The following is a 19163-nucleotide window of genomic DNA, read 5'->3' as shown; positions in this document are numbered from 1 at the left end:
TTTTTTGGGCCGAATATTTGGGTCCAACCCGGCGAGGCCCGTCAAAACGCTTAAACCCTTCACGTTTCAAACGGTTGAGTCGGAAACTCGGACAACAAACGAAGCAAAGGAGTTTCAGCACTGCGCAAAGGCAAAAGCATGGCTATGGCAGTGGAGAAGAAGAGCGGTTCATGGCGTCTGCAGAGCGGCCAATACCTCGGAGAAATCTCAGCCCTTTGCTTCCTCCACCTTCCTTCTCCCCTCTCTGCTCTCCCTTACCTACTCGCAGGTACGCTTCTCTCTCTCTCTCTCTCTCTAAACCCTTTCAGCTTCAAATTCATTGTAATGTTGATTTGAATGCACAAAATAGGGTCGGGTTCGCAAATCATTGTGTATGATTTGGAAATGGGAACAATGGTGAGATCGTTCGATGTGTTCCAAGGGATTCGAGTGCACGGGATAATCTGTTGTAGCTCTAGTTCTAGTACTGAACGCGCAGAGGGAACACTGGCGTCTTCTGTTGCTTTCAAAATTTCCGTGTTCGGCGAAAGGAGAGTGAAGATGTTTAGTTTGCAGATTGAAATGGTGCAGCAAGTCAATGTCAGTTTGACTCTATTGCAATCCTTGCCAAAGTTCTCAAACTGGGTCTTGGATGTTTCCGTCTTTAAGGTAAACCTTCAAATTCTAATGCTTTTTCTCATTAACTAATGGGTTTCCAGCTAGCTTACTCGGGTTGTGGAGTTGAGAATTTAGTTTTTGTTGTTTGATTGGTGAATTGGTAGCAGGGCTCTGTGAGTGGCTCAAATGGGGAAGGTGATTGTCTTGCTATAGGGTGTAGTGACAACTCTGTCCATCTATGGGATCTCTCAGCTTCTGCTGTGGTTCTTGAAGTTCAACATCCTGGTTAGTTAGTTCTAACTGAATTAACTAATTTGTTTTGAGCTTTCTTTTTAGATTTCCAATTTTTATTTGAAGTTCAAGTACTCAAATTTTAATTTGAACTGTAGAGAGGACCCTTCTTTATTCAATGCGGTTATGGGGAGACACTCTTCAAGCTCTCCGTGTTGCATCTGGTACTATCTATAATGAGGTGCCTAGTCTTTTCTTTCCATGATTCTCCCTACCCACCCAAATGATTACTATATGCACCCAAAGCTTGTTTAAATTGTTCTATTTTTCTAAGTTTCACCGAGGTTTTGAAATGAAAAAAAGAAAAGAAAACTGTCATAGATTCATAATTACAAAAATCTTTCAAAGGGATCTGATTCATTACGTATTCTGTGAATCACCGCCTTTTCCCCTATGCCCCTATTAATAGTCTTAATGTACTGATTTTTCTGTTTTTCTTAAGCTCTTAACTTTTAAAGAATTGGGTTTCCGCAGATCATTGTATGGAAAGTGGTGTCTCGGTATAATGCTGCATCTTTAACAAATCAAGTAGAAGACGGCATTGATCAGATAAATTCATTCTCAGACTCTGTTCAGCCTCATGCTTGCCAGTATGAAGCTGTTCATGTAAGCAAACTTGTTGGACACGAAGGTTCCATCTTTCGGATAGCCTGGTCCTTTAATGGAACCAAATTGGTTTCTGTCTCTGACGATCGTAGGTGAATTTGTTGATTCTATGATCCTAAAACTACTATCATGTGTTTTCCTCTTGAGAGTGTCTCCATTCAATAACTTTGTCTCTTCTTCGGTACAGTGCTCGTGTCTGGGCAGTTTGTGCAGAAACAAAGCATTCTGAGAATCCAGGAGAGTCCATTGGCCTTGTGCTGTTTGGTCACAATGCCCGAGTTTGGGACTGCTGTATTCTTGGTTCAGTAAGCTTTACAAAAGCTTTTGAGCAGTCATTGTCTTCTTCTTCTCCTTTCTTTTTTGTTTCTCTACCGTCCAAACAAAATAACATCATTGGAAAATCAACTCACCATGTCAAAGCAATATAGATAAGAACAGATTATTAGCTTCAGTTAAATCCTGGGGAAAGTTTTTCATTTGATTGTGTTTTCAATCCTATCTATCTCTAAGCATGCCATTTAATCACTGTGTCAATATGTATGGTGAGAAGAATAAACTTTCCAAAATCAATTATCCAAGTCAACTTGAACTTTTTACGTAATCACACTGGGTTTGTCTCGCGTGTGATTAACTCATGATGGAAATGGTCCTGGTGATTTAGACTAGATTGTAAAATTCCTAATGTATGGATTGCTGATTCCAAAACCATTTATTTGTTTTAGTTGATTGTCACTGCTGGTGAGGATTGCACATGTCGTGTGTGGGGACTGGATGGTAAACACCTTCAGATGATCAAGGAGCACACGTAAGTGCCTTGTGGTTCTTTTTCTGTCAATGATTTGAATTCATTTTTATTTACCTGAATCTGTAAATGAAATGGTTGTAGAAATAGCAAGAATAAATTTTACAGAAAAAAAAATTGTTGGTAGTTATTCCAGAAACATTGCCGTTCTGGTAACAGCCTTGATCATTCCCTTTTTGTGGTCCTGTTATGTGCAGAGGAAGGGGCATATGGCGTTGTTTGTATGATCCAAACTCTTCACTTCTCATTACTGCTGGTTTTGATTCTGCAATTAAAGTGCATCAGCTGCACACTTCCTCTGGGAGCCTGGAGGGACATGCAGATACAAAAGAATTTAATAGAACGATTACATACACAGCTCATATCCCTACTTTTTCAGAGAATATTGGACCTCTGGACAGGTAATGCTTTGATTATTGAAGAAGGTTTTGGGGTCCTTCCCAAATTCTTAACTCCAAGAAAATAAAAACTTAAGTTTGTAGTCTTGGTAAAATATTGTTTTGTATTAGAAAATGCTATATAACAATTTGGTCCTCCACCTGCTCAGCTAGGGTTTTGATTCATTGGCATCACAGCTAAGAAGTATTGTGGCTGTAAGAGTCCAACCTCTTAAATCTTGTTTCTATTGAGGATGTTTTATAGAATTTTTAATGTGTTGCAAACGATCAGTGAAGGGTAGTTAAGGCCTAAAAATTGATTCTTCAATATTCAGAATCCAAGCAAAACCTTATAATCACTTATATATGCACACGCATTTTCCTTATTTTGGTTTATGTTTCTTAGATGTTGTCTTCCTGAAATCTAGTGAATATAGTAATGTTATCTTACTTTACATTGGTATTAAGAAATACTGTTTCCTTTTTCTGATTTGGTCCAGCAAAAGCGAATACGTCCGTTGCTTGAGCTTTGCATGTGAGGATACCCTTTATGTTTCAACAAACCACGGCTATCTGTACCATGCTAGATTATTGGACACTGGAGAAGTTGAATGGACTGAACTCGTCCGCCTCAGTCAGGAGGTCCAGATTGTTTGTATGGATTTGTTGTCAGAACCACTTGAACTTTGCTCCAGCATTGAGGACTGGGTTTCTGTTGGAGACGGAAAAGGAAACGTAACAATAGTTGGCGTTATACGTGATGCTTGTACTCCTAAAGTGGGTTTCTCCCTTACTTGGTCAGCTGGGATAGAGAGGCAACTCCTAGGAACACATTGGTCCAAGTCACTAGGTTCTGGGTAATGATCAGTCTTTGCTCTATTAAAAAATAATTATCAATTTTCTCTTCAATACCTGATTTCTTCATTGCAACTATGTTATCAAGGTCTTCATTCTAGATATATGTTGTCCATAATTGGCAAGGGTGGTCCATATCATATAATGACTACACATACCAGTGTTCCACTTTCTAGAATGGTATACCCGTGCCACTTAAATTTCCAATGATAGACATCATCCAAGCCTTGCTTTAAATTTTAGATGCAGAAGTATAAAATATTTAAATCACCAATTCTGCTGTTCATACCATGTAGGTATATCTTCACCACTGATCCTAGAGGAACATTAAAGCTCTGGAGGTTGTCTGACCATTCTGCAAGGAGCTGCAATGTCTCTCTTATGGCAGAGTTCAAATCAATTTTCGGAACTCGAATAATGTGTTTGGATGCATTGTTGGAGGAAGAGGTAACTGTTTTCCATTGTCTTCTTTTTCCTCTTAATTTGCACGTGGTCCTGTGATTGGCATGAAGTGTCCAGAATCACTACGATGGAATATTTAAATACCAGGGAAACCCTGTGGAGTGTGGGTTGACACTGGCCAGCTTAAATTAAGACAAAATATAACACATGGTGGTCACTGTTGTGTTAAGCGACATATCATATATCCTATCCTTCCCAACGTTAGTGTTTGTTCATCTCTCTCTCTCTCTCTCTCTCACACACACACACACACACACAATGAAATCATGTTATTGAATATTCTTGTATGTTAGATAAAGGGAGACTATGACTACTGCTCAGGTACAGAGAGATATGAAGACTTTAAGGACAAGTCTAAGGAAATATTTAACTGTTTGCCTAAATTTATAAAAGATTATACATGAATTGTTGATCATGTGAAAAGATGTGGCTTGGTTAACTTTTCAGTTCTTGAATTAAATCTAGAGAAAACTGATATTAGTCTAATTTCTTTAGAAACTATTTGGTATGGTCCAGATAAACTTAATTGTTTTTATATTCTTCTGGTCGATTTTTGTAGGTATTGGTATGTGGAGATATACGTGGTAATCTTATTTCGTTCCCCCTGTTGAAGAGTGTCTTGCATGGAACGGTAGAACCTAACATGAAAATATCTCTGTCCAATTACTTCAAAGGAGCTCATGGAATATCAAGTGTTTCAAGTCTGGCTGTTGCTAGACTAAGCTCCGAAAAGATTGAAATACGCTCGGTATGGTCACAATTGACTTTTAATCTGCGAGAGTGATGACTGATTATAACACTTGCTTTCCATTATTTCCAAAGTTATTTGTGTGTCTTTGTGTATGGTGAGTAGTGAGAAATTGTAATGCCTTTTAAACTTTACCTTTTCCCTTTTCTTTATTAGAAACACTTTATAGCTGTTACCAGAGAAAATACGACTGCTTTCTTAATTTCCCAGTTTCTCAGACAGGAGCAGATGGGTGTATATGCTATCTGGAGTATGAAAGAGATACGAAGAGTTTGCAATTTATAGGGATGAAACAAGTGAAAGAGTTGAGTCTTATTGAATCCGTTTCTGATAATAGCTCTGTTAATGAGTTGTCAACCTGTCATTGTGCTGCTGGTTTTGCATCGGTGGATTTTATAATTTGGAATTTAGTAACTGAAACCAAGGTATTGTCCCTTCCTGTATGGCTGTACCTATAACTTCTTCCCCTGAAACGATTGTAAGTTTTTTGTGTTATTTATTTTGGTGCCTGAGGATCCGTATATGTTCCAGGTTGTCCAAATTCCATGTGGTGGATGGAGGCGGCCACATTCCTATTATCTTGGTGATATACCAGAAATAAAGAACTGTTTTGCATACGTTAAGGTTCGTAATTGACCAAAAAGTAGACATCCATAGCAGGCTACGATATGAGTTGTTTTAGTTTTATTTATGCCATTAAATATTCTTTTTCTGCTAGGCACGTTACTCTATCTTTTCATTTGATCATTCCGTATGCATTTCATTTGCTTACTTTGAAATAGAAAAGAGTAAGTTTTCATCAAGTTTATAGAAATGTTGTATTTATCTTAAAGCCTGCACTAAAAGTCTGCACAATATTTATTTGAATTTCAGGATGAGATCATTTATATCCATAGGCGATGGGTTCTTGATGGTGAAAGGAAGATGCTCTCCAGGAATTTGCATATGCAATTTCATGGGAGAGAGATGCATTCCGTATGCTTTGTCTCTGAAGATTTGCAACCTGGAGTAGATGAGAAGTACAGCCTATTCACTGGATCTAGTTGGATGGCTAGTGGGTGTGAAGATGGAACTGTGAGGTTGACTAGGTATGGTTACAATTATTCGCAATTTACTTTCTAAAATTAAAAAAAGAGAGAAAGTAGTTGAGCACCTCCGCTATGAAACTGGGGCTTTTCAGAGGGTTATGCAAAACCAGCTAAATGTATAATGATTTACTTAGGTATACGCCAGGTATTGAAAATTGGTCTGCATCAAAATTGCTTGGGGAGCATGTTGGTGGATCAGCTGTGAGATCAATATGCTGTGTGTCAAAGTTATACATTGTTCCATCAGATGCGGCCAGCATAAATGAAAAAAATGCAGCAGCGGAGAACAGAGAAACTCCAGTTTTATTGATTTCAGTTGGTGCAAAGCGGGTCTTAACTTCTTGGCTACTAAGAAGTAATAAGGTGAACAAAAAGGATGAAATACTATCTGATCAGCAGCATAACATCACTGGAAATGGAAATAAAGTTTTGTTGCAAGAGTCATCTTCAATGTCATTCCAGTGGCTTTCAACAGATATGCCAGTCAAGTATTCTAGTAATCCAAAATTTCCAGACAATATAGGGAAAAAAATTGGTCTAGCTGGGAATGTTTCTACTGAAGAAGCTGATGCAGGATCTAGATTAGTGTCTTCAAAAAAGGGAAATATGGAGTTCAAATCTTCAGTTAAGGATAAATATGAAGATGACTGGAGATACCTAGCTGTCACTGCGTTTTTGGTCAAATGTGCTGGTTCCAGGTAATAGGAAATGACCAATTGTTTGCTATTCTTATCTAATTTCTCTTTTTGATCTAATTCTAAGTTCTCGATTTCTTTCAGGATTACCGTTTGTTTTATTGTTGTTGCTTGTTCAGATGCCACCCTTGCATTGCGGGCTCTAGTTTTGCCCTATAGGCTATGGTATTAATGAGGGAGCCCTATCTTCTATTTTTAATGATTTTCGCATCACGTCATAGTTCATATATGACATTCCTCTATGATACTGTAGGTTTGATGTTTCTGTGTTGGTTCCGCTATCATCACCAGTTTTGGCATTGCAGCATGTCATCCTTCCCACATGCGTCCCTTCTGAAGGTCAGTCATTGAATGGATCATATATGGACTTGAAATGGTGTATGGGTTTTAGAAATTTCACCATTTTAAATTTCTGAATCCCTCTTCTGAATTTGGGATGAACCTTGTACTGATTAAAGTCTGTACACATAGCCTTCTCTGATCTGATGTTTTTCCCCTTTTTTTTTCTTGGATTACTGGTACTGTCACAACTGATGCGTCTAAAGTCCTTTAGTTGAACATAAGAGATGGTCTTTCATATTTTAAATTAAACTCGACACCCCTATTAATTTATAATGCATAAAATACCTTTCTCTGAGCTCCAGGTTGATATTTTTGAGATAGTTGTGAGCCTCATATCTTGAAAATCTAGACGGTCACTTTTCTCTTTGTAACCTGAGCTTTGTCCCTTGTCATGATTTTTATACTGCCTAAGCACGTTCTTGCTGGGTTGTGAATATTATTTGTATTTCACTTTGGTTCTAATTTAATGTTTTGATGTTTTGAATTTATATTTTCAAAGTATTGTCTCTAATATAAGTTGATTTGCAGATAATGTTCAGAGGGGGGGTTTGTATATTCTCATTAGTGGGGCTACTGACGGAAGTATTGCCTTTTGGGACCTCACCAAAAGCATTCAAGCTTTCATGCAACTTGTATCAGTACTTGATGTTGGAAAGTTCATTGATTGTCAGAAAAGGCCACGGACAGGGAGGGGAAGTCAGGGTGGACGACAGTGGAGATCTTTAGGCAGTAGCATGTCAAAGAATAGACTGGGCACTGGTTCCACCACTGTAAAAGCTGGAGAGGAAACTAAACACAATTTTCCTAATCACATTATGGATGGAATGACATCGATGCAAAATGATCACAAGAGCAGAACAGTTTCTTCCCAAGCTGATGATACTGCTTCCGAAGTGAATGCTTCTGATTCCTCATCTGATATATGTGAAATATCTCCTTTAGTTGTTTTCAAGACCATTCATCAATCGGGTGTCAATTCTCTCCATGTTTCAGATGTAGAGGGTTGTCGAAGTCCTGAAATTGGGTTTCTGTACAATTTAATTAGTGGGGGTGATGATCAAGCACTTAGTTGTCTTACGTTTGAATTGTCAGTTTCAGCATCAAACACTGGATCTGAGAATAGGGCACTGGAAATTACAAATTCAGTCACTGAACTTGGAAGTAAAAAAAAACTTATTCACTCTAGTCAAGACAAGAACTACTGGATCAGATTCCTAAATCATGATAAAGTCCCTTCAGCTCACAGCTCTGCTGTAAAGGGTAAAGGAAATTCTTTGAAACCTGATTACTATCCCATTGTAGAGTAATTCCCAACGTTAAGAATAAAGACTCTGTCTTTAAACTTTTTTTTTTTTTTTATGTCTCCTTTCCTAGAACCTTTGAAGGACTAGTGTTAGTAATTTTTCTTGCTGAAATTCACTGTATTTACTGTGTAATCAATTTGTGTTTTATTTATGAAGGTGTTTGGACAGACGGATCTTGGGTTTTTTCCACTGGTCTTGATCAACGTGTCAGGTGCTGGCGTCTAGAGGATGAAGGTAAACTAATTGAGGGTTCTTATTTCATCATAAGTGTGCCAGAGCCAGAAGCGCTGGATGCTAAAGTGTGTGGCCGGTGAGTAAAGTGCCTTGTACTAACATAGATTCACAACTAACTTCATAGCAGAATGATTTAGTATATCAGCATGATATGAACTGATACCATACTTCTTTGACATTTTACCAAATATTCTTTGTGTTTCATTTAGGAACCATTATCAGATTGCAGTAGCTGGGAGAGGAATGCAAATGCTTGAGTTCTCTGAATCTTTTGATGTCAGTTGATGAACGCAGAAGAGTCAAGTTGGTATTTTGGTGATTTAATGGTTCACATGGCGAGGTGTTTTCTTTCCAGCAATCATGTTTTTACCGGCTGTTTTAGTAACAGTGGTTCTGCTATCATGAGTAAGAGTCTCACAGTTTTCACTCTGGTCTGCCATCTGCAAATTCTTGTTCTCTGAATTGCATAGCATGTGTAGAAGACCAGCTAGGTTGTGACAAGAATTGTAAACTCTTAGAGGACTATGATATGGTGATAGGTATCCTTTATATTTAGCGTTCATTTTTCTTTTGGGTCATTGATGCAAAACACAAAGTATGTTTAGCTCTGATTTATCCAGTTTTGCGGTTCGCATGAAAAATCTGGAGTTGTGAACTGTAATAAGAAAATAATAGATATGACAGTAAATTGTATAATCTAGCTTCAATGGATGTACAAGTTTTCAAGATCAAGTTAAAATTCCCCATTGATGCATTTTTTGAAGCTTAATTTTACATGCAAGTAGGTAGCTTAAAAATCATCTATTGTGCACACTGATTAGGTGTCCTTACTTCCCGGGCACGAAGTTGGTGGCATAAGCCCAAGCGTTGTTGGTAACAGGATCAGCCAGATGATCAGCAAGGTTCTCAATGGGGCCCTTTCCAGTGACAATGGCCTGCACAAAGAAGCCGAACATTGAGAACATGGCAAGCCTTCCATTCTTGAGTTCTTTGACCTTAAGCTCTGCAAATGCCTCTGGGTCATCTGCAAGTCCCAAAGGATCAAAGCTGCCTCCTGGGTACAGTGGGTCGGTGATCTCACCAAGGGGTCCTCCGGCAATTCGGTAACCCTCAACAGCACCCATGAGAACCACCTGGGTTGCCCAGATTGCTAGAATGCTCTGTGCATGAACTAGGCTTGGGTTTCCAAGGTAATCAAGGCCACCTTCGCTGAAGATTTGAGCTCCTGCTTTAAACCACACTGCTTCTCCAAACTTGACTCCGTTCCTGGAGAGGAGCTCCGGAAAAACACAGCCCAAAGCACCAAGCATTGCCCATCTTGAGTGAATGACTTCAAGTTCACGGTTCTTGGCAAAGGTTTCGGGGTCTGCTGATAGCCCAGCAGTGTCCCATCCGTAGTCACCAGGGAACTCTCCGGTTAGGTAAGATGGAGCCTCACCGGAAAATGGGCCTAGGTACTTGACACGATCAGGACCGTACCAGGGGCTCCCTGATGAGACAGCAGGCTTTTTCCCCGTCTTCCTCATAGAAACCCTACCATTTCCTTGGACAGCTGAGAACTCTGTCTGTGTGTTCAGAGGAATGGCCTTCCCAGTGAATGGGGATGAGAGAGCCATAGTTGCCATTGGGGATGAGAGAGAGAGAGAGAGAGAGAAGATGCTGATGAAATTGTTAGATGGTTTGAGTGTGCAGAATATGATGGTTCTGTTTTTATAGGGTGGTCCTGTGAGATCCAGAATCCTATCCAGAATCGATGTGTATCTTGATCCTTTTCCTGATTGGTTCAAAGGGGTGATGTAGTGATTTAAGCATCCAGCTCACCTTCCCATCCAATCAATCAAGGATACCATTGCAAATTGCAATCGGATTGTGTTCAAATTATTTTGGACTATTTCCCCAGAACAGATATTGAGTCACTCTCTAGTTCTCGTAGCCCCAAGTGTAGGACATCCCTTGTTACGAAAATTCTCGAGTATGCAATATACTGTATACATTGTTATATTTAACGACTGGTAGTGTGATCATGAATTTAACAAGTGGTGGCGATCCACGTAAAAGCGGATGTTACATTGTCGTATATAAATTACTATGTACTCTCCTTTGTTTTGGCAGTGCTTCGAAATTTCCTGGCTATTATATTAAAATAGAACTAATATAGTCTGGGATTTGATTTGGCTAACTTATTAACTATTAATGTTTGACAAATTGTATTTGCTTGCAAAAGTCATGCATGAAAAAAAATTCTCAGTTTCATCCTTGTCAAGACCTAGAGATTATTGAAAGCAATTCTTAGTTTCAACTATACATACTAGTGGATTTGGAGAAGACTAGTAACTCAGAAATTAAGTTTTGCACCACACTACAAGTGTACAACGATTATAAGAAACAAATTATAACATCCACCAAATTGAACCCCAAAATTCTTCTCTTGCTCGATTATGTTGTTCTAATGAAATAGGAAGTTCGAATAATCCCAAGTGTACGCAATTGACTTGTAGCTCATTTGGGTAAGAGTAGATGCTCTTGCATATGAAGTTTCGTGTTCGAATTTCCACCCCCGTGGTTTAAGTGAGTTTAGTATTATCTTATCATTTGTCAAGAAAAAAACCATGAGAATACCGTAAGGAGATTGGTACTAACTAAGAGCATCAAACTATTATTCTGATTTTATTATCAGCTAATGCAAACCATAACAAATCGCACACAAATGAAGTGTTAGAAAAGAATTTAAAATTTAAAAATACAGGTATATGCCGATCGGATTATCAAAAATTAATTGGATCATAGGAGCATGTGGCTATAGTTTCATTTAGCAACAAACAACCTTAAGAAAGCAAATGTTGTTTTCATGTTCCGTCATTTTCTCTCATTTGCCGTCTTGCAACACTCTATGCATACCTTGCCATGGCTTATGCTAAAGCAGTGAAATAGATATGAATCCTTTAAATGGTACAAGATTAAATCTTAGGTACAACACATTGGGCTGGCCCAACCCAACACAAGCACATCGGGTTAAAGTTAGGACAAACCTCAGACAACCCTGGTTCTTTGAAGCTTCACGCCTGGGTCCATTACCAAAGGGAAATTTCTACAGTAATCCCATGCTATCTTTCAGCATTTGTTTGTAAAATACTGGCTTCAATTACTCTTTGATGAATATTTTTTCTTTTGAGTCAATATAACTAGTTTTAATTACTATTTTCTAGAAGTCTTATTATGCAATCAACTTTGAAAGCATTACTGTCAATGGGAAAATCTTATCCATTTATCCAATAGCTTTTAGGGCATCAGTTGACCAAGCTACTTTTGTCGACACAGGAACCACGTTGGCATACTTTGTAGAAGAGGCATATGAACCTCTTGTTCGTGCGGTATGTTTGTTTCACTTTCTTTGATTCATTTGACTATAGCATTGGGATGACAAGAAAGTATATCCTTGCCATTGTAACATGTTCTTTTTCTACTTTTAAATGATCATTTCCTCTCATTCTTGAGTATGTGATTGTGTTGTAAGTCTACTTTTTCTTTGGAACTGATTTTGTGTTTGTTTGTTTGTGCAGATAACTTCAGCTTCCAATTATGTCTCTCATCATTTCAAGATAATCACAATGTTATCTAATTTACACCGAGTATCTCTTTCTTACACACATAGTCACTCGCTCTAGAACAAAAACTCACTAACATTATGTATGTCTATTTTATTGGTTACAGCTCGGTATTGCTATGTGATGCTTGAGTTTCAAGAAAGCTTAGGGAGCAAGCCGAGGCTTCACAGTGTTAGGAGGTTAGGCCTCCAACACTATCATTAATATTTTCAGCAAAATGTTATAGTTTACTTGCTCAATGTTTTTACTATTACTATACTTAAAACACTTGTTTTGTAACTTGGATTGCAGATCTTGTTATAAATGATAAGATTGTGGTATATGATTTATCCCATCAGAGACTAGAATGGGCTAACTACAATTGTAAGAGTAATTACCTACTCTTTCCTTCTTTTAATTTCCTTTCCATACAGACTACAGCACACCTTAGAGCTTACGTGAAAAAGTGCACTAGCCAAGTATCGTGTATACACCCTTGTCCCCAAACACATCCTCTACTAGTAACTCCTCTTTCATGTTGTTTATGTTTATGAAGGAACAATTAATAATGTTGATGCACAAAATCGGTGAAGACTTTGGAACAACGTAAATTGTCAAGTTTGTGACCTTCGCTCGGTTGCTCCGGTCATCTAGTGATGATAATGTGTAAAGAGGTAGAGATAGGGAAGCAAACAAAAGATGTACGTCGTTCGCCCTAAGTCTGGCTACGTCCACGGAGTAGAGGAGTTCTCATTAATAGTGAAGGGTTTACAAAAATACATAAGTTTAAGCATAATTATCATTAGTGGGTTCTAATGACTAGTTTAAGTACAATAATGACATTAGCCCCTCATTGTAGGAGAATGGTCTTCTTTTATAGTTGAGAAGAGTCTCCAGCTTTTGCTCGCGACCAATGTGGGACTCTATGAGCCTTATTCTGATGTTGACATGTGTCGTGCTATGATTGGCCTCCTGGTTGGAGGGAAACTCTTGTGCTTTGGCAAGGGTGTCTCAGCATGAACCCCTTAATAGGTCCCTGAAGGTATGACGTTGACTAGTGCTCGGTAGTTTCTGGATTGGTCAAGTATGGTACAAACAAATAAACTAATATAACTTTTAAGGTATAGGCTGAACCCATGATTAGGCTCGGCCCCCAAAAATAAAGTTGTTCTATTACATCCTAATTTTAGGCCAACTCTGCTCGTGTTGGGTCAGGCTAGCCTAACCTATTGTACTTAAGATTGAAGTTTACATCTATTTGAAGTAATTATTTGTTATGTTTATATTCATATATCTATGTGTACATTGTAATTGTATCATATGCAACACAACAAGGGAATTGTTATTGGCACTCCAAAATTCTCATTCTACCCTCCAAACTTTCTATATTTAGAAAAAAAAAATACACTTGTAAGGAGCGTAGAATGAGATTTTTGGAGTGCCAATAACACTTCCCCACAACAATTATACAAAATTATGGCCTCACCTCCCTTCTCCATTAGAATTAAAAAACAAGTCTTTATAGCCCAAAACTTTTAGGTCTATGACAGCACACAAGGCAAATACATGTCCTCTTTCAATGAAATTAATAGGTTTTATTATATAATATAATACATAAGTAGAGCTTTTAGGTACAATATGTTGGATTGGCCCGACCCAACACGAGCACAATGGGATTAAAGTTGGGATAACATATAACTTCATCTTTTTTAAAATGTGACAAGTGACAATTCTTTCTCTCTCCCTCTTCCTAAAAAACTTTGAGTGAATGACATTGTCTATATTTTTATATTTCAAGGTGGCCGAGGCATTTCCTCCGGTGAGTCTAAATTTTGCTGGTGGTCCATTTATATTTTTGAAACCGGAAGGCTACCTTCTATATAAGGGCTTTCATCAAGTATGTTTACCTCCAGGCTCTAGCTTATTTTGTAAAATATTTTCAAAGTGAATGAATATTGTTGGAAATGTATGAAATAAGTGTATTCTTTTATCACATTGGTTTTGCTATGTGGTGCTTTGGTATCAGAAAGTTTAAGGGAGTGAATCGTGGATTCACAGTTTTAGGAAGTTAGGCCTCGAAACACTATGTTATATATGTTTTTGTAAAGCTATTCCAAAAAAATTTAAGAGCATTTTTTTCATAGCTATTAGTCTTCTACCATAGTGTTTACTTAACGCCTCTATGCACTCGTGAAATGTTAGCTCCCTATATCATGTTATTGCATTTCAATTGCTATTGATGAGCTTTCCATTGCATCTATTCATTGCTAAATTCAATTTAATACATCGCTTCCTCACTGTTTGTCGTCTGGGCTTAAAGAGCTCCATTCCAATTCATTTAAGCTCAAGATTGCAGACTTGGCGACATTCCCCTCAAAGAGGTACAAATTTACATATTAGGTACAACATGTTGAACTAGCCTGAGTTAATGTAATAATTAGTTGGTAATTAGTATTGTCAAGCACTCATTTTATCCAATTAAACTTGAAACCGGTGTTGTCAATGTGCAAGATTTTCCCATTGATTTAGCCACATTTAGTCCATTACATGACCGAGCAACTATCATTGACATGGGAACCTTTTGAATTACAACACATCGAGCTGGCCTGATCCAACACTAGCATAGCAAGCTAAAGTTGGGACGATATATAGTTTTATCTTTCATTTTTACAATTTGCTACTCAAGTTCTTTGATTAAATATGTCAATTCATCTGTTCATGTTTTACATTTTCCGTTCAATTTATACGATCCTACCAACTCATTAATTGCACAGATGATGCCTTGTTCAGAAAAAATAAAAAATAAAACTTGGTTTAGGAACTGAATACTCCCATCAGAGTAACCAATGGAGCTAGAATCTAGAATATGCAAATGAAGATAGATAGTATGTTATTACATATCAAATGCATTGCATTGTGATATGATATGATACCGGTGTAATCTCATGTTGACTCTTCAACATTTGTGGTTTTCTGGTGTGCTATTTTAATTTTTTAATAATCAACATTAAGTAAGTAGAAAAAAGAAGAATGATGTAGAGGTTTTTCAGTTGGTTTCTTGTTCCATAAAAGTTTAATTAATATTGCATTGATGATCATACGTGTTAAAAACAGGTGTAGTGCCTCAGTGTCCGGACTTTTGGTTGGACTGCAACTTTAGTTAATAATTTATTTAAGATCAACCGAGGGAGAATGTCTATTATATCACAGATGTCCTCATGAGGGACAACTACCAATATGTTCTCCCATTTTTTGAAGGGAGATGGCAATGGTGGGGTTATACTCATTCTTGATCAAATTTTATGGCCAAGTATTGTCTATAATGTCTTGACAAAGTATGTCTTTGTCCCTTGTTTTATGTAATTGAATATTTTGTGATAGGATGCTGATTTGTGTGAATTGCCTATCGATTAATCCACTTTGTCATTAGTGATACTAATACATGTCATTGTTTTCAAATGTCAGTTGTTAGTGCTAATTTGTTGAGTCAGAAATATCTTCTCCTTAGTAAAATTTGAATTTTTATGTGTATGTGGATAACTTTGGATTAAAAGTCTGCTCCTTTCATCATCAAGAACATAGTGCTATCTAGTTTATACCAGGTGTGCGCTCTCTCTCTCTTCCCCCAAAAGGAGAACAATATATCTTCTGCAAAGTTATTTTGATAACAATCTTCTAAGACAACATAATTCCCTTGCAGAGAAATAAAGAACAAGCTAGAGAGAAAATGAAGAAAACTAAGAATATCAACTTTGTGTATTCGGTTAATTGTTAATGAAGGAAATATAGCCTTGAGAGGTAATCAGAAGCTTAGGTATTAAAAACAAAGGGTAAATTACACAGAACTACCTCAACTATTGGTAATGAACAGTTTCATACCTTGTCTTTAAAAAGTTTCAATGTCATACCTTATTTATGAATTTGTTGCAAAGTTTTACCTTTGTTACATTATCCGCCAATTCCTTTATTATATGTTGACATGGCTTATGCTGGGTCTCATCCTCTCTACATTTGAACTTCCATGTTGGTTCCTGATACATGTGGATCATCTAATAGCATGACACGTGCATATTAAAGACACGTGTGTATTAAAGACGTGCATCGTGAACCGTGCAATTCCATTCCATTTCATCGTTCCAGTTCCCAAATCAAAGAACCTTAACCCTAATTTCATATCACTCGCCCTAAATCACCGGCCAAATCGCGATCATTAGGTCATTCAGCGAAATCCCTTTGTTTAGGGCTTGTCGTCGCCTACCTTCCTTTTGTTCGTTTTTGTTGAAAACCCTAAGTTCTTCTGGTTTTCGAAGGATTTGATAGTATTTCGAAGGAATCGAAATGGGGTGGAATGTGCACGAGGATCCCGAGCAAATGACGCCTACCTACTGTAAGTACAAATTTCAGTTCGTTTTGTGCTTCGTTGGTTCCCTTTTTTTGTTCTCATTATTCTGGGTTTGTTGATTCCAAAATCTTTGTTGGCAATCTGTGGGTTTCATTGATTGTTTATTGAAAATGCTTACTGATATGTTGTAAAATAGGGGTCATGTGGGTGCTTTGTTTATTCTTGTTGAGAAAAAGGTTGCTTGGGTGCTAATGATCCAGGGGTCCGGTAGGTGCTTTGTATTTTATTGTCGGGGAAAAGGTATGGGTGTTGGTGGTCCTGGGGGTCCTTTGGATAATCGTTTAACAAACAAAAGTTCAAATTTGGATGCTTTTGTTTTATTTATTCTGCCAAGTGGAATAATGAAGGGTCTTTTTGGTGTTTTGTTTGTTAGAGATGGGTATGTTGTTTTCAAATTCAAATTTATTCAAAATGCTTACTGATTTGTTGGATAATGAGGTCCTCTTGTGGTTTAGGGTGGGTGTGGTCCTAAGGTTTGTTGAATATGTTAAATTGCAATTGCTTGCATTTGGGGTGGGTGTGGTCCTAAGGTTTGTTGCCTGCACTAACGAGGGTCATTTTGGTGCTTTTTTTTGTTGGTGAAGAAGATGTAGTGTTTTATTTGGGTTTAGGGCTTAGGGCCTAAGGGTTACGGCTTATGGTTTAGGAGGGCTTAGGACTTAAGGGTTTGGGCTTAGGAGGGCTTTGAGGTTAGGGCTTTAGGGTTTAGGGTTTCGGGCTTAGGGCTTAAGGGTTAGGTGTTAGGGGTTAGGGCTTAGGGTTTAGGGTTTATGTAACATTTGAAATATATTATATATATATATATATTATAGGAGTAAGATTATTTTAGTTAAAAAAAAAACAAAAAGAAAAAGAAGAAACAGACAAAGGATGCTTTATACGTGGTAGACATCCCAACTCTTCTTCTTCTTCTTCTTCCCAACCATCACATGGTGGGGAACCAAGATATCAAGATTCTGTCCATAAATGTTGGGGGTGATGTGGGTAGTCTAGGGGGAGTGAGTAAGCATCCTAAACAGATATGCAATGATGGGATTAAAGGGAGTATTTCTAACTCTCTTTGAAGAACTAGAGGAGAGTGAGAGGTTTCGGAAAGGGAAAAGTGGGAATCGCAAAAAGGGAGCTGAGAGGGTGCTGGTGTATTCTTCGATTGGTACAAAAGGTTAGCTTAAATTTGTTAATTTTCTATTTTCTTACCATTGCAACTTTGAGTTCTAGAAAAATTATAGTTTCATAAGCATCATTTTGGCTCTTGTTTTCTCTCAATCCATTATATGTTTTTAAAAAGTCTGCTTATATATTTGAAATTAGACATGACAAGGAACAAAGCCCAGTTTATTTCATTGATTTTGGTTGAGATCTTCTATGGAAAATATGATGTGAAAATGTGAAAAAAATCTGGAAATCTGCATATTTTCTGCAGATTAAATTGTTTGCGAACTCAACTTTGGAGCTTGATTATTTTCTTCTCTTAAATCCGTTTTGGGAAACTCTTATTAGATTAGAAACTAGGTTTGTTAAGCTTTAAAACCCAAGTAATTTCATCCTTTTCCATGGAGTTTTGAGGGATGAAAATGGGGTCACAATATGGCGATTTAAGCTTGGTTTATCAAGAGGTTGTGACGGGTATATTTGGGTAAACTTTTGATAGACTGAAATTGAATCTTTATTCCAGTTTTAAGTTAACTTTTATTATTATTATTTATGTGATTTTAGGTCTGGGAGTGACTCCGAACATTTTGGAGGCTTAGAGAGGTATTCTAGTTAGCTGGACTTGAGGTAGGGACTCTATTTCCTGATTGTAGTTCTATATTATGTTTAATCTTTGGGATACTAGTAATTATACCTATTACAATAGTAATGAAATGCTTGGATGGAATGGAAACATTTGATTGTCATTGTTGTGTTATGGACTGACAGTTTCCTCTTTGGTGTATGTTATGTATCTTGATTTTGTTAAATGTTATTATGTGTTGATGAGTGGTTAAGCTATGGAACATTTTTGGATTGAATATGTTGAGGTTTACAATTGTGTCGGTGATATTGAAATGCTTAGGTTGCCTTGCAGGTTTTAGAATCAAGCATTGTGTTGTGAAAAGTTGCTTACACAAAGTATTGGAAACTTATATATGTTCAAGCGTAGGGTGAAGGGCTTGAACATGTAATTGGGCGTTGGGGGAAGGGCCCATGTTAACGAAACTGAAACTACTAATAAAATTCGGGGTTAAGGGAGGAATGGGAGTTAACTTATATTTTATGGTGTTCGGAACCAAGTGGTAAAAGCATGGTATGGGACGTGCAGGTTTGGATGCCATAAATAGAAGTTAACAGGATTAGAAGGGAGTGAGTTCTTGTGTACTTATTTGTCATATCGTTTGTATTTTACCATATTGTTTGTTAGATGTTACTTTGATTTAACTGTGATAAGTTAACTTGAAGAGTATATGGTTCCTACTGGGCATGAAATGCTCACCTTTTTTTTAGCTATTGCAGGTACCAGTATGGAGAAACTTGTTGATGACCTGTCTCTAAAAGGGATAACCATATCATGTGTGTGTTTATTTCCTAGTTGTACTTAGAATAAAGTGTTTTAGCATCTTAAGAGTATGTTGTAAGAGTTGAACTCTTTAAACTCATGTTGTATTAAATAAACAAGGTTAAGTGAACTCTTAGATGGCTTTGGTTCCATCATACGTTAGTTGTAAATTTAAAAAAAAAAAAAAAAAATTTTGATACTATTTATGCCCTAATTCGATTATTATCCTTATTTTCGAAT

The 19163-nt window shown here is 37.4% G+C and overlaps 2 protein-coding genes across 3 annotated transcripts; one reads left to right on the top strand and one right to left on the bottom strand.

Annotated features, from left to right (window-relative positions):
* Positions 1-9155, top strand: LOC103964923. Of its 2 annotated transcripts, none has more exons than XM_009377916.3 (20): positions 1-268; positions 350-648; positions 765-882; positions 987-1069; positions 1363-1586; positions 1682-1799; positions 2217-2299; positions 2494-2697; positions 3174-3530; positions 3825-3975; positions 4550-4738; positions 4957-5163; positions 5270-5362; positions 5612-5826; positions 5961-6524; positions 6606-6686; positions 6775-6860; positions 7392-8123; positions 8324-8477; positions 8611-9155. In XM_009377916.3, exons 1-20 carry the CDS (start codon positions 139-141, stop codon positions 8684-8686), a joined length of 4164 nt encoding a protein of 1387 aa, XP_009376191.2. In that variant the 5' UTR covers positions 1-138; the 3' UTR covers positions 8687-9155. The 2 variants fall into 2 exon arrangements, with proteins under 2 accessions (XP_009376191.2, XP_048434471.1); XM_048578514.1 differs by having other exon boundaries at positions 762-882.
* Positions 9058-10099, bottom strand: LOC103964906 (chlorophyll a-b binding protein of LHCII type 1). Its single transcript, XM_018651817.2, has one exon. The coding sequence runs from the start codon at positions 10024-10026 to the stop codon at positions 9229-9231; it is 798 nt and encodes a 265-aa protein (XP_018507333.1). The 5' UTR covers positions 10027-10099; the 3' UTR covers positions 9058-9228.
* Between the last annotated feature and the right edge of the window lie 9064 nt (positions 10100-19163).

The sequence above is a fragment of a genome, unplaced genomic scaffold (genome assembly GCF_019419815.1).
Source record: "Pyrus x bretschneideri cultivar Hongxiangsu unplaced genomic scaffold, Pyrus_bretschneideri_v1 Contig121, whole genome shotgun sequence".
Lineage (NCBI taxonomy): Eukaryota > Viridiplantae > Streptophyta > Magnoliopsida > Rosales > Rosaceae > Pyrus > Pyrus x bretschneideri.
Note: the sequence above shows the minus strand (reverse complement) of the source record. Positions and strands in the feature narration are given on the sequence as shown.

Bases quoted from the DNA above. Each gene is read 5' to 3' on its own strand.
- LOC103964906 (XM_018651817.2), bottom strand. From the start codon at position 10,026: ATGGCAACTATGGCTCTCTCATCCCCATTCACTGGGAAGGCCATTCCT.
- LOC103964923 (XM_048578514.1), top strand. From the start codon at position 139: ATGGCTATGGCAGTGGAGAAGAAGAGCGGTTCATGGCGTCTGCAGAGC. The intron at 1,070-1,362 runs GTGCCTAGTCTT...GGGTTTCCGCAG, and splicing joins CTGGTACTATCTATAATGAG to ATCATTGTATGGAAAGTGGT. The intron at 1,587-1,681 runs GTGAATTTGTTG...TCTTCGGTACAG, and splicing joins TCTGTCTCTGACGATCGTAG to TGCTCGTGTCTGGGCAGTTT.